Below are 13,257 nucleotides of genomic sequence, written 5' to 3'. Positions count from 1 at the left end.
AAAAAACAAGTCAGACTTTTTCTAGAGGTTTGTTGGTTACTTTTGTAATCCAAGCAACTCAGAGGAACTTCGTGGGAGTTTTGTTCTGCTATGTAAAAACCTGGAGCGTCCTTTTTCCCTCCTTAAAACATCATCCTGCCCCTACTTTGCCAAGTTGATTTAATTTTTCAGTGTAGCTGATTACTTAACTTACTAACACTTGGGTTTTCTTTCCCACATTTTATAGGTCTTAAGAAAGATTTCGATAAGTGGGATTCTCTTGTGGATGGCATAGGACCCAATGTTATTCCTGGTACCAATATTGACTTATCTCCAGCTGAACCTGAATAAGGACTACAAAGCAGTACTGAGAATGTCACAGACTTGAGGACACTAATGCTGGCCAGACATGGCTCAGACACATGATAGCATTGGCCACCTACACAGCTTTTGGGGTGTGGAACAAAGAAAAGGCATTAGGTTATGTTATCATGAAAATGTGGAGAGGTTTTCATTCAAATGAGTTCATGGGATTATCTGAAATACTGCAACAGGGTAACTACTGCTTTATAGGCAACTGGGGAGAAATCACTTTGTGGCAATTGAAACGTGCTTTCTGGTTTTGACTGAAAATCAAGTTTGCAGAGAGGTTAAGCTTCAAGGAATTCAACTAAAGCAGGGGTCCTCAAACTACGGTCCACGGGCTGGATACGGCCCCCGGTATTTACAGAACCCCCCCCTGCCCTGCCAGGGGTTAGGGGGGGAAACCAAGCAGCCGCAGATGACTGCCTGCCACTGCATCTGTGCGCCGTCCCCCTGGTTAAACAGTTTGAGGACCCCTGAACTACAGTTCTACTTACCAAGCTTTAAGTCAGTTTGCATGCAGCAAGCCTTTTTTTTGCAGTGTAAGAAAAAAATTAATCTTTGTTATTGAACTGTTTAGTATTTCAGCTGTGCTCTGACAACATTTGAGAGGCGGAGGAGGCTTTTGCTCCTTCTAGTCAGAGAGGTGCCAGTGGAAGAAAAACTGTCCTTAAAATAAGAGTGAAAGTAAGAGCTAAAAAGGTGTTTGTTCAGACACAGGACTTCTCCTATGAACTTAATCCACTTACATTTCAGATCTGTGTTTACTGCCATAGTCAGAGGGTGTTTCCATTCCAAAAGCTGCTGAAACTGTCACTCTTACAGCAACTGTAATTCCCTTTAGGCAAAGCTCTAAGCAGTGCCTCTCTTGTTGATCTCTGTCATACTGTTATAGGTGAAAGTATAAGAGAGGCATATGTAAGCACTGCCTGATCATCTTGCTGTCTCTCATAGTTGTAACAGTCTCCAGACACTTGTCTTTGTCCAGGTACTAGCATTGCTGTCTGTATCTGTCAGTAGAAACAGTTGACTGTGGTTGGCTAAAGGCAGCTCTGATTTTTAGAGCTGAACTCTTTGAAGCTGCCACATGGAAGAGAGACTTCTAAATGACTAAACCTTGCAAAAGGGGAATCATTTCTAACAGTAGCCTGTTGGTTGCAAAATCAGGTTAGCTGATTTTGCAACTGAAGCAAGCACAACATGCAAAGCTGTTAACAGTGTAATTAACTATTTATATAATCTGTGATCTTAACATGAGATTGCAACAACATCTAAGACATGTTTTCAGAATTTCATTAAATTCTCTCCAGCCTACCACCATGTAGTATAATGTGTCTTTGTTAAGGGAATAAACATGTAAGTGTTCCTCTTACTGAGTAAGCACTAACACTTCAGATACCTTGTCAGAGATCTCTGGTTCCTAAGTCTTTATGGTAGTATGAAAAATCCATAGCCCCTGAAGAGGAGGAAGCCACTATGGTATACAGGAGCATGGAATGGGACTACAAAATAGAAACCCCTTTTCAACAGAGGAGGAGAATAGAAGGTAAGTTGGAGCTATTTTAAGGAAGTTCTTGCCCCACTGTACACATGCAGCAGCAAAACCATTCTACTAGACCTGCTTCATAATTATAGGAAATGCTTGGTATCTCATTAGTGGGGTTAAGGCCATGTCAGAAATGCAAGTTTTATTTTGTACACAACTGTGGGATGCTTCAAAGCATTCACCGTAACTCATGGTGCTCTGAGAGCTGTTAGGGTCAAAACAGAACCAGTAACTGCAGAACGTGCATAGCTACATCTAACTGCAGTAGTACAGTCAAAGAAAAGAGTCTTAGCATGCATCCAGCATTTGGGCTTACGTATAGGGAAAGAACACAAGTCATATACAAAAGACAAAGCTTGGGCTGGCATATACTGATCTATTCCAGCTCCTCCTTCCATTGATTTTAACATCAAATACAAGACTTCAAGCCAAATGGTGCTTGGTTGGCTTTGTGTTCTGAGTGTGTAACTTGGTTTCAGAAATGCTGGCAGACACGAGGATCTTCAGAATTAGCTGAACTGCAGCTGCTCTGCTTTTCTACAGGGAATAAAAATAGATTAGACCCATCAAAATGTTTCTATAGCTGTTAATGCTTTTATACATGTTTAAAGGCATAGCTCTACCAGGCTTCAAACTAATGTCATCAAACATATTGGACCGTATGAAAAGACTACACTTAGGCAAAGTTATCGTACAAAGACAACGCAGTTGAAACAAGAGTACTGCCCAAGAAGGTGAAGCAAGAAGTGCTCCCAGATTTCAGTTAGGAGTTCAAGCCACTCCATCCCTCAGCAGGTTTAGCATAAGCCACTGCAGGAGGTTTTGCATCCTGTGGGTCAGGTACTTTCTGTTCAAACTGCCTTTCCAGTCAGCAGCCCATGTGTGCAGCAAGATCCAGTTTTGTGCCACATGGTTGCATGTTGTTAGCTCACCTTTTCTGTGCTGTTGCTGAGAGGGTGCATAAACTAATACCATGCAAAGTATTTAAGAAACACAAAGAGTGGACAAATCTGGACAATAATAATTAGCAACCAAAGAGGAGAAAAAAACCACCCTATAATGATGTGGTAAAAACTGTAAAAGTATCATCAAAACCAGAAACAGCAAGATCAAGAATAATCCTGCACTTGAGTGATACAATTGAGGAAGGATTTGTAGATTCACTAGTTTAACATTTTGAACACATTCTTTTAAGTACTTCTTTGCCTAACAGGTAACTAGATCCGTGTGACAGACTTCATTATTTGTTACCCATAAACCAGTCAGCTTTCTGTACAGTTGTGCCAAAACACAATTAATTAAATCTGTGAAAACACAAACACCATCTCTACCTAAGCGTAGTTCAGTCTCTTATCAGGCAACTACTGGTCAAACACTGGAACAAGTTGCCCAGAGAGGTTCTGGCATCTCTGTCCTTGGACAGATTCCAGACCTGGGAGGAAGGCCCTAAGCAACCTCATCTCGTTGACCCGGCTTTGAGCACCTCCAAAGGTCCCTTTCAACCAGAACTACTCTATGATTCCATAGATTATGAAAATAGTATAATCACAAAGAAACAAAGAACCTGTATACTATTTTCTTTGGTACACAGAACAGGAGTTCACCAGTAACACTTCAAAAATGTCAAGTAACAATACAGATGTACGTGCACTGTTCACAGACTAGCCTTACAACAACTCAGGTGGTATTAGCATGGGTTTACATTCATGGAGCAAGATCCATGTAAGGTATCGAGGCATTCAAATTCAAAACGACAATGTTTAGTAGAGTCTGCCTAGCAGTTCCTTACCTTGCCTCAGAAATGCGAGCAAGATTTGCATGTTAGTGGCCAATGCTCAAAACCCTACCAAAACCTGTAACTTAGGTGTACCACCCCAACTTGCCCAAGAGGCTCAATCCACTAGGTTGAATAAATACTAAACTGATTCCTAATCAAGACAGGGTAGCAGCTTTCATTTCATGTATTCACCATTAAACTGACAGTACCTAAACTAATGATACTATGAAAAATCACAAGAACAGTATTAAATACATAAGCTCAAAAGAAGTATTTCAACTGTATTCTCTAAAATATTTTCTAGAAGATTCAGAAAGCATCCAAACACTGAGTAAACAACCTTCTTTGGGAGGTTTAAGGTGATCTTACCTTCAAGTAAGGACTCCTCTGGTAAGGACTGCAAGTTTTCTGTTGCAGGGGGTACTGCCTAAACAAGAGGGGATTCTGTTAGGAAGCTGGCACTTATAATGTAACAGTCTAGTCATAGAGGAAGCCCCTCAGTGGAACATCAGCACTGCTGGACCCCTATTTACCACTGTTTCCCCCTCTCTTTTAACCCACTACAGAAGTCTTCTACCCACTTTTCACTTTGATATCAAAACTGCCGTGAAAAATTAACTTGAAATTCCTTCTGTTATTGTCAGTAGCATGGCTGGCAACCCGAGTTTTAGGTTCCAGACTAAGTTTTTCATTTGTTGGTACTTAATGAAGAACACTGGTGAAAACCTTCCTATCATTTCCTAATGACCTTGTAATAGAAGCATTTTGTCATTTACCAGTCAGTTACACGCTCTATTAGCACGATCTGTCAAAAGCTGCATATTGGCATTGTTCTATGGTTCCCAATTAATAGCAGTCTTCCATTAATGTCTCTTCCTTCAAGCTGTTTTCATGGATCTGTTTCCAGACTGAATTCAGTTCTCAGGCCAAATGGCTGGCAGTTTATATAAATCTATACAAATAGTTAATATAACTAGTTTACATATCAGCTATATAATAGATTAACACAAACTTCTAGAGTCTCCATAAAGATCCATTACAGAAGGAAGGACAAGATGATGTCTTAAAGAAAAAGACTGTGCTTCTAGCAGTTGGCATGGATGCACAGATTAACGCTACTTTACCTTTCTGTTCTCTTGGTGACACAGGAAGAATCACAACTAAACTCAGAGGACCCTTTCTGAAAAAAAACCCCACCATAGTACTGTTCTGCCCAGTGCACCACCACACTGCCGTACCTCAGATGATCCGCAAGGCCAGTCAGGAATACCACTCCAGACATTCTCAGGATCCACCATCTCCTCATTGCCACTGGAGAGATTCAAGACCTGTACAGACAGAGCCAAATCCCATCTAGTATGGCAGCAGATCCTGAGAACGCACTCAGCAAGTAAGACACAGTAGTAGGAAAAGCCAGCTGATGACTGTACTTTGAGAAGGCTTTCAGTCTAGGTCTTGCAAGGAAGAGCAAGTTAGCCTCTAATAAGGCTGAGTATCACTACCAAATCTGCTCAAGGCTCTCCTGGGCTTCTAATCTAATTATGATGAGAGAGGAAGGTTGGAAAACACCTACTAGATCAGAACTGGTAGGAAACTGATGAATAGGGGTATCACTACATATCTGACACTCATCTAAATACAGCTGATGTGAGCTTTAGATACCCAAGGAATCTACTAGCAAAAGAGCTGGCTTCCGTGATCTCAGGCATTCAACCTTCCAAAAAGATTGAATGCCAAGAAGTTACTTATATTAAATGATCTTTTGGACTTGCAACCTTAAATTATGACTTAAAGTACAAAGCCTGTGCGTATGTGTACACACACACACTCCCCCCAAACTGGAGGAAAACTTCTCATTTATCCCATAGCTTAACAGTAGAATATGGCAGCCCATTAGATTATAATCTTTAACTCCCACCAATCACTAATTCAATACACGTTTCACTGAAGTAGGAATAGCTGTGTATTTGTTACTAATTACAGTGTAATTTAAGTGTCTTCCCAAGTTTCTACTGTTCTAGCACCAGTTCCTCAAAACATCAGTAAAACAGCATCCAGTCTCATGATCATTTAATAGTAACGCAGCTTCACAGCAGAGCATTAACTTGCAGGCTAGACAGGTGCTCACATGTGTGGTTCCATCTCAAACGGGAGTCAGACCCTTCAGTCTTCCCCGTGAAGGCAGGGGGAATAAGATGTGAAGGGAAGATCAAGTGTTGACATACAGCATCCACTCAGTTTGAGACACTGCTGTCTCTTTGCAAGTACTACAGAATTGGCCTTTGCAATACTAAATCTGAAATTCTGTAACAAATTCTGTACAATATTCAAAGTTTGGAGAAAGCCCAAAGAAGGGCCACACTGAAAGAATGCAGAAAGAGTATTCAAACCATGCTTACCTTGGTACCTTTTTCAGACACCTCCAAAATGACAGCCTTGCACCATTTTGGAGAGCTCCACACCACACATTTGGAACCAACAGCAAAGCCCTCCAGATGACGAGCGTACTCATTGTGTTCTACAAAAATAATGACATATCGATGAAGGGGGGTGTGTGTGACCCACACAAAAAAATTCCCACAAAAACCACCCCTCCAAAAACTTCACATCCCTCGCAACCCCGCTCCCATACTCTCCTGCCCCCTCTCCAAATTACTTTTATTTAATAAATCTTTGAAATTTTAAAATCTGTCATCCTGAACAGTCTTGCATATTCATTTCAAGTTCAGAAATAATTTCTAATCATAGAATCATTAAAATCTCAAAGTAAGATTAGTTTATGTTAGACTGTCATATTATCCCCAAGATAACTACACTTAGTGTGACATCCTTAACTCATCATAGCATACGGATATTAACATTAATATAGTAACTTCTTAGGGAATAAAAGTTAAGTTTCTACAAGAAAGCTATTCTCATGTTTGAATGTGCACAACATATTATCTAACTCTTTAAAATCAGATACTCTACCTGCACCGCACTCAGCCGAGATATCATTTTGCTTATCTTCTGCTTCTTCATCCCCAGGCTTACAGTCTGAAGACTGCACACGTGCATTTCCACGTTCTTTAATTAAGTCAGTCAAGCCTTGTTTCAGCCATTCTTCCACAGAACAGTCATCTTTCTTCTTCTGCCACTCCTTGTGTTTCTCAACTTTGCAGTCACAGGATTTTACGGTGCAAACAGGCTGCTGACGCACTATGTTTTTTTGAAGAAATGGAGATTGACTTCCACGATTTGTAGAACTTTGCAGTGCAGCGTGTTCCAGCAACCCTAATGATGATGACTCCTCATCCTCCTGAGATGACTTCTCATCAGGCTGCACCAGTTCCAGCAGCCACTCAGTTGCAGCACCTAGCATCGACAGTATGTCACCGAGCCTCCGGTGCAGTTGTTTCTCACATCTACCACCAGAAGACAGCCTTAGGGGAAGAGACTCTATGTCCATCCAGTCTTCTTTTATAGCTTCTGCTTTATGGATTCTAGACAAATTCAATTCCAGTTTCTTCACCTTCTCTCCCAAAGAAAGCTGAACATCAGACTGAGTCAACGCTACTGTCTTCTCTCCACTGCTAACTGAAGGCATTAAGTTCTCCCTCTCATTAAGTGATGGTAAGACTTCAGAAAATTTCAGAGCTGCCAACTCCCCTGTCTCCTCACTCACAACTGGCAGCTCAAACGATGCCTGTTCCAATGACTTCTCTCTTGCTTTGCTGCCCGAAGCTGTCTGCATTTCAAGGGATTCTGCTTCCAGAGCTTCCTTAGTTTCTACACTAGAGGAGGACTGCACTGGAAGCATCTCTAGCTCCTGTACGAACTCTCTCAGATCATCATACAAAGAGTGCATTTGTAATCGATCCCGTTCTACTAATGTCCCTGTTTCATCACTTGAAGAGCACTGTACCTGCAGCACTGGCAGTTTTTCCAGTTCTTCTTGTTTGCTTCCTAGGGAAAGACTGGCTGCTGAAGCACTGCCTGTCAGTTCTGCTTTCAGCTCAGCATCCTCTTGAAACAGTACTTTGGATAATTCTTGTTCCGCAGCTTTCACTTCACTCCCCAAAATACAAAGACTGCAGCTTCTCACTGGTTCTAGTAACACGTTGTTATCACTCTCTCCTTCAGACAGAGATCTCCCTCTATCAAAATTGATTTGATTCTCAGCTGTTTCACACCCATCACCAGCCTTCCCAGACAGACACTCAACAGCTCCCACTGACCCATTTGCTTCTACACTATTTAAATACTCAGAAGTTACACCCAGGCAAGGTTCAGAACACAGTAAAGCACTTGCACTTTCTTCTTGAGCTGATCCACAAACAGCAGTAGCTTCTCTTTCAAGAAAAAGACCCATATCACTCTTTGGACATCTGTTTTCCTTTAAGAAGTTCTCAAGGTTTGAGAATGCATTGGCACATGTTCCTTTATTAGCCTTCCAGAAAGGCTTCATCTCTTCATTAATACTCTTACCAGAAGCTTCCAGCTTGACAACACACAGAGGGATTTCAGAAGCTTTATCTTCCTGAGTTTCTATTACTTCAACTTCTAATAAAAGGTCTTTGGTCATATCATAAAACTTCTTTTCTGCTTCACTAAGCCATGAGCCCTCTGAGGAACTGAAACCTGACAGGCAGCAAGCAAATGCTTGATTAGGGACTTTGAGCAATTCACATGGAATCTGTCTGACCACCTCTATGCTAACAGCTTCCTCACTTCCATAATCCACATGCCTAACAACTATGTTGTCACATTTTACACTACTAACTTTAGCTCTGTAGAACTGTCCATCTTGACTATATTTTGCTAGACAAATATCACCGCTTTTAAGACAAGATCTACAGTCATTCAAAGAGTTTAGTCCAAGGTTTTCAGCTTCCTCTATTTTCTGCTCTATGTAGCGCATATCTTCGGTATCAGCACTCTGACTCCAAAAGTATTCTGGACCACTTACCACTGTGACATAGACTTTTATGGTCTGACCTGCCTCTGGAAACTTCCAGGTAAATGATTTACAATCACTTACACAGGAAATTTCATTTTGTGCCTGAGGAGGCAAAGGTTCACACACGGTTATCACACCACTGTTCTCTCTTCTTTCAAGTATTTCCATTGAACAAGATCTTTCCCTACTTGCAAGATTTTCATCAGCTAAATCCACTGTTATTAGACCTTGATGGTCACTGAGAATAACTTCCCACTTATCCTGTACCTTCTCTACAAATTCACAGGTTAGCAGAACTTCGCTTGTTCTCTTGGTGAAGTAAAGCACTGCTTTCTCTGTCCAGTCAGTGTTTTTAAGTCCACCTAGGAAGCAATGAATACTTATTGCTGGAATAGATGACAAGTCTTCAGGGAGTCTGTGTGCTTCATCAACATTAATTACCGAAGTATTACCATAATCAATATACTGTATACTTATCAAATTGTCAGAAGTCTTCTCTTTTACTACAGCTCGATACAACAGGCTGTCTTCTGAATAAACAGCACTGATTAAGTCTCCTGCTTGGAAAAGTTGTCCACAAGTGTTCTTTGCTTGTGTCCTGCTGTTTAAGCTTTCTGAAATGCTATTAAGCTGAGCCTCGTCACTTTCTAGTTGAACATAAAAATCCAGCGGATCATTTACATGAGACACATACACTAACACTTTAAGAGCTGGCACTATCTTCTGTTGCAGTAGGTCAGATGCATCTGTCAGTGTTACACATCCGCCTTCAGCATCAGATTTAATACTTGACTGTGTATCCATCTGGGCAGAGAGCAGAGACTCCTCCCCCACTTTACTTAAAGCAGCATCCTTCTGACTGCTAAGCATTTCATCAGATTCTAGTAATCCAGCTGCCAAATCTCCCTTCTTAGCAGGCTGGAAAAGGTTTACATCTTCGAAGAGCTTTTTGCTACTCTTCCCTCCTCCCTGGGCATCAGATCTCCATTTGTTTCCTTCAAGAGGTCTACCATTTAAAGGGGATTCTGCAGTCTCATTCCTCTCATTCACATCTGTATTTCTAAAGCATGATGCTTCATTTTCTACCTGCCTACACAGTCCTGTATCATTTACTAAGCCAAACTCCTCCTTCAGTTTTGCACTAATGACAGTATCACCATCAAACAGCTCAATCAACAGTTTACCATTGGGTTCCTTTGCTATTACCGTTGCTTTTAATTGCTTTTCTAGGACAGCTTGTTTAAACCATGTTGTAGCTTCTTTGGGAACACAAGGTATATCAGATAAGGAACACTTTATGGCCTGCACTGGCAACAGCACAATATCACAAGCATCACTGGGTAAAGGAAGCAGATGATCTTTCTCTATTGTCTCTGCATTTCCAAAATCCACAAAGAAGACTTCTGTATTAGGTTTGGTTTTCATAATTACTCCCCTGTACCAATGATTGTCAGTATACATTGCTAGACACAAGCTCCCAGACTTTTGCAAGGTTTCTAAGCTGGTCAGTGTTTTACTTAGGCAACTGATGTTATCAGCAAGCTGTGCTAAGACACCTGCACACCTTTCAAGTTGGCAGTAAAATGTCCATGGATCCTCAACATGTGTAATATAAACATCTTCCTCACTCCCAACTTTTATATTGTGCCCAGAATAATAGTAAGAGTGAAGCTGAACTGAGGATACTAGAGGCTTTTGAGGGGATAAGCCTCTGGCCACACCTCTCTCTGTCAGAAACTGGCAAGCACTCTGAAAAGGTGTCCTTAGATCTACAATGTTAAACAGCTCTGTATTGTTTATGGAAGCCAAGGCAAATATTGTACACTTCAGTTCAGAGTACGATAACGAAGTATCAACAAACTCCTCAAAAGCCTGAATCGCTTCTTCATCCCAAGCAAAAGGATCCTGACCATTTGGTTGGATTAAGTTGTAAAGGCTGCACCTGAAAGCCTGAGCCTCTAACCTAAGAAACCGTTCATCAGCTAAGCGGAGGTCTGTTAGAGAGACCAGCTCTCTGTTGCCATAGTCAACATATATGACTTCGACTTTTCCTGCAGAAGGAACTTCACTAATAACTGAAGCCCTGTACCACTTCTTATCCCTCGAGTACTGGGCTAAACATACGGAATTTGGCCAAGCACGTGGGTGGGACAGATTTTTACAATACTCCTGAATTTCAGCCATTAATACCTGAAGGTCACGGCAATTTCTAAACTGACACCAAAAACAACTAGGATTTTCAACATATGACACAACAACATTAACTGTACTGCCCACTTCTATATGACATCCGTAAGGGGAACCTGCCTTCATTTCTACATCACTCTGTCTCCAAGAGATGGGCAGGTTTTCCTGGGCCTCATACTTAGGAGCAGGAAGAGATTCACTACTTTCAGAACTGTGAACGGCTGCAACAGGGTGCTCCCTGACTATGGGAGCCATAGAAGGATTAAGTGCTCTATCACTTCTCTTTAGGCCAGACTCTTCTCTGAGCCTCTTCTCTGCAATTCTTTGCGTTTCCTCCCCAGCAGATGCTAGGGAAGAGGCCTGGCTCACAGCCTTATCAGATGGCTTCTGGCAAGTCTTGGGTATTTCACCCCTCTGGTATTCAGCGTACCCTCCCTGGGCCAGGAGTTTACTTACACTTTTCTCTCCTAACTGCGACTGGACAAAAATTTCAACCATGTATTTGTCACCCTGCACACTCAAAAAATGAACCTTTAGTCCTTTGTTCAGTACAGTCTCTCTGAATGCAGACACAGATTCTTTACTCCAGCTCCCTCTCAGAGAGGGGACACCTGCCAAACAACACCTGAGAGCTAAAGCAGGTAGTTCCTTGAACTGAGGGAGCAGCTCCTTTACCACACAAGGATCTACAGTTTCTGTATTGCCCCTGTCCACCAGGTGTACTTCCACCCCACTGTGCAGCACCTTGGTGATCACTGCTCGATAGAAGACACCTTCTTTCCCACTAGCACAACAAAAGGATCCAGGCTGTAGGTCCCACCCAGCACTATCTTCCTTGCTGACATGGGAGTAAAAATTCCACATGTGCTGCCTCAGCTGCCTGAAGAGCTGGCGATGCTCATAGAGCTGCAGCCAGAACTCTGAGGGGTCTCGGAGGTGGGAGACCTGCACATCATGGAATGCACCCAAATTCAGAAGCACACCACTTACAGGAACAGAGGCCAAATCTCTGTGCGTTAAAGCAACAGGTGATCCTGGTGGCAATTTTGGTTCTTCTACTTCCAGCTGCTCCTGAGCCTCAGTCTGGCTGACCTGCACACGGCTGCTGACTAGGCAGTGAGCCCGCACCCCAAAGAAATTGTTCAAGTTGACACCGTTTTCTCCATACAGATTCACATAATAGAGATGCTCAACGGAGTTAAAGGCTTCAATGTGAGCACTCACTCCTTTGCCTAGCACCAATGCTTTCAGCTCATCGATCTGCAATGGGGACCAGCCACAACCCCCATCTGAGATACCCTGAAGAGCACACGCGTAGGTCACCACAGGCATGCGAAAACACTCGACAGGCAAATGGCGCAGGTTAGCTCTGGTCACAGTCTCCTTCCTGCCACAGTCCACAAAGATCACCAGAGCCACTTGCTGGTTCTGCCCCCCAGCCATAAGCTCCAGCAGGAGCGCACGGTACCACTGGCCATCTGTGCCCCGGGCAGCACACGGTGAGCCCACTTTGGGTAGTAAATCCTGCCCCCACCGGTCATAAATGTGGCACATGGTATCAGAAAGGCAACGGATCTCCTGGGACAGGCTCTGCAACTGGCAGTAGATGTGGTGGGGGTCAGCAACATGGGTCACTAGGACAGGCTCTGTCACACCTAACTGAAGCTGCGGGTAAAAGTAATCCAAGGCAGGCCACAGAGGCCGATACACATGCAAAACATTGAGAAGTTGCGGCACCACTGAAAAGACATGGGAACGTGCCGGAGGCTGCAGCCTAAGTTGGCTCCTTAAGTTGCTGTAAGACAGACAGTGCCTGAGCACCTGGCAGAACCAGCTGGGAGCTACCTGCCTGGCCAGGCCCAGGCACTGCATCTGGCTCACCAGCTGGGGCAGCTCCAGCACTATGACCTGCGGCATCACCACCTCCTGCACCAGGCCAGCCACCTCCTTGCCATGCAGGTGGCTGAGGAACTCCATAGCTTCCACCGCCCAGCTGGAGACAGGCATGTCCCCGCAGGCCGCCCCCTGGGGGCCTCCTGAGGGCACCACGTTGGCCACAACACAGCCCAGCACCGCGGGCCGCAGCTGGAACAGCTCCCGGTGGCCCCTCGCCAGGTAATTGGCGGACGCGGGCATCGTGCAGCCCTCATCGAGCAGGAACACGCGGTAGTCGCGGCCGCAGCGACTCACCACAGAGCAGCGGTACCAGACCCCCACCACCTCCACCAGGCCCAGGTCGCCAACGCGCAGCTCGACCCCGCCAGCCGCCAGCCGCGGCCCAGCCACCGCCTGCAGCTCACGGTGGAGGCGGCCATACTCAGCGCTGCGCTCGGCTGGCAGCCCCCACAGGCGCACGACGGGCACCTCCGGGCGCAGGCCCACAGTGCAGACCCGAAGGGACACGGTGGAGCCGGGGCTGAGCAACCCCGGCCCGGAGCTCATCGCGGCCTCTCCTTACCCCCTCAC

The 13,257-nt window shown here is 44.0% G+C and overlaps 2 protein-coding genes across 5 annotated transcripts in view; one reads left to right on the top strand and one right to left on the bottom strand.

Moving 5' to 3' along the window:
- The window catches only part of PLA2G7 (phospholipase A2 group VII), a 17,544-nt gene extending 15,885 nt beyond the window's left edge, over positions 1 to 1,659 (top strand). For all 3 annotated transcript variants that reach the window (XM_055713464.1, XM_027808644.2, XM_055713465.1), the window contains exon 11: positions 227 to 1,659. In XM_055713464.1, the coding sequence (XP_055569439.1) occupies positions 227 to 330 (104 nt within the window). In that variant the 3' untranslated portion in view covers positions 331 to 1,659. The remainder of the gene's footprint in view (positions 1 to 226) is intronic.
- TDRD6 (tudor domain containing 6) lies at positions 1,554 to 13,257 on the bottom strand. Of its 2 annotated transcripts, none has more exons than XM_014281825.3 (5): positions 6,636 to 13,257; positions 6,065 to 6,183; positions 4,904 to 4,993; positions 4,035 to 4,092; positions 1,554 to 2,425 (listed from the first exon to the last, which is right to left on the bottom strand). In XM_014281825.3, exons 1-5 carry the CDS (start codon positions 13,231 to 13,233, stop codon positions 2,364 to 2,366), a joined length of 6,927 nt encoding a protein of 2,308 aa, XP_014137300.3. In that variant the 5' UTR covers positions 13,234 to 13,257; the 3' UTR covers positions 1,554 to 2,363. The 2 variants fall into 2 exon arrangements, with proteins under 2 accessions (XP_014137300.3, XP_055569434.1); XM_055713459.1 differs by having other exon boundaries at positions 4,035 to 4,088.

This window comes from Falco cherrug, chromosome 6 (assembly GCF_023634085.1).
Source record: "Falco cherrug isolate bFalChe1 chromosome 6, bFalChe1.pri, whole genome shotgun sequence".
Lineage (NCBI taxonomy): Eukaryota > Metazoa > Chordata > Aves > Falconiformes > Falconidae > Falco > Falco cherrug.
Note: the sequence above shows the minus strand (reverse complement) of the source record. Positions and strands in the feature narration are given on the sequence as shown.

Bases quoted from the DNA above. Each gene is read 5' to 3' on its own strand.
- TDRD6 (XM_055713459.1), bottom strand. From the start codon at position 13,233: ATGAGCTCCGGGCCGGGGTTGCTCAGCCCCGGCTCCACCGTGTCCCTT. The intron at 6,184-6,635 runs GTAGAGTATCTG...TTATTTTTGTAG, and splicing joins CTCGGCTGAGTGCGGTGCAG to AACACAATGAGTACGCTCGT. The intron at 4,994-6,064 runs GTAAGCATGGTT...CTGTCTGTACAG, and splicing joins TGTCTGAAAAAGGTACCAAG to GTCTTGAATCTCTCCAGTGG.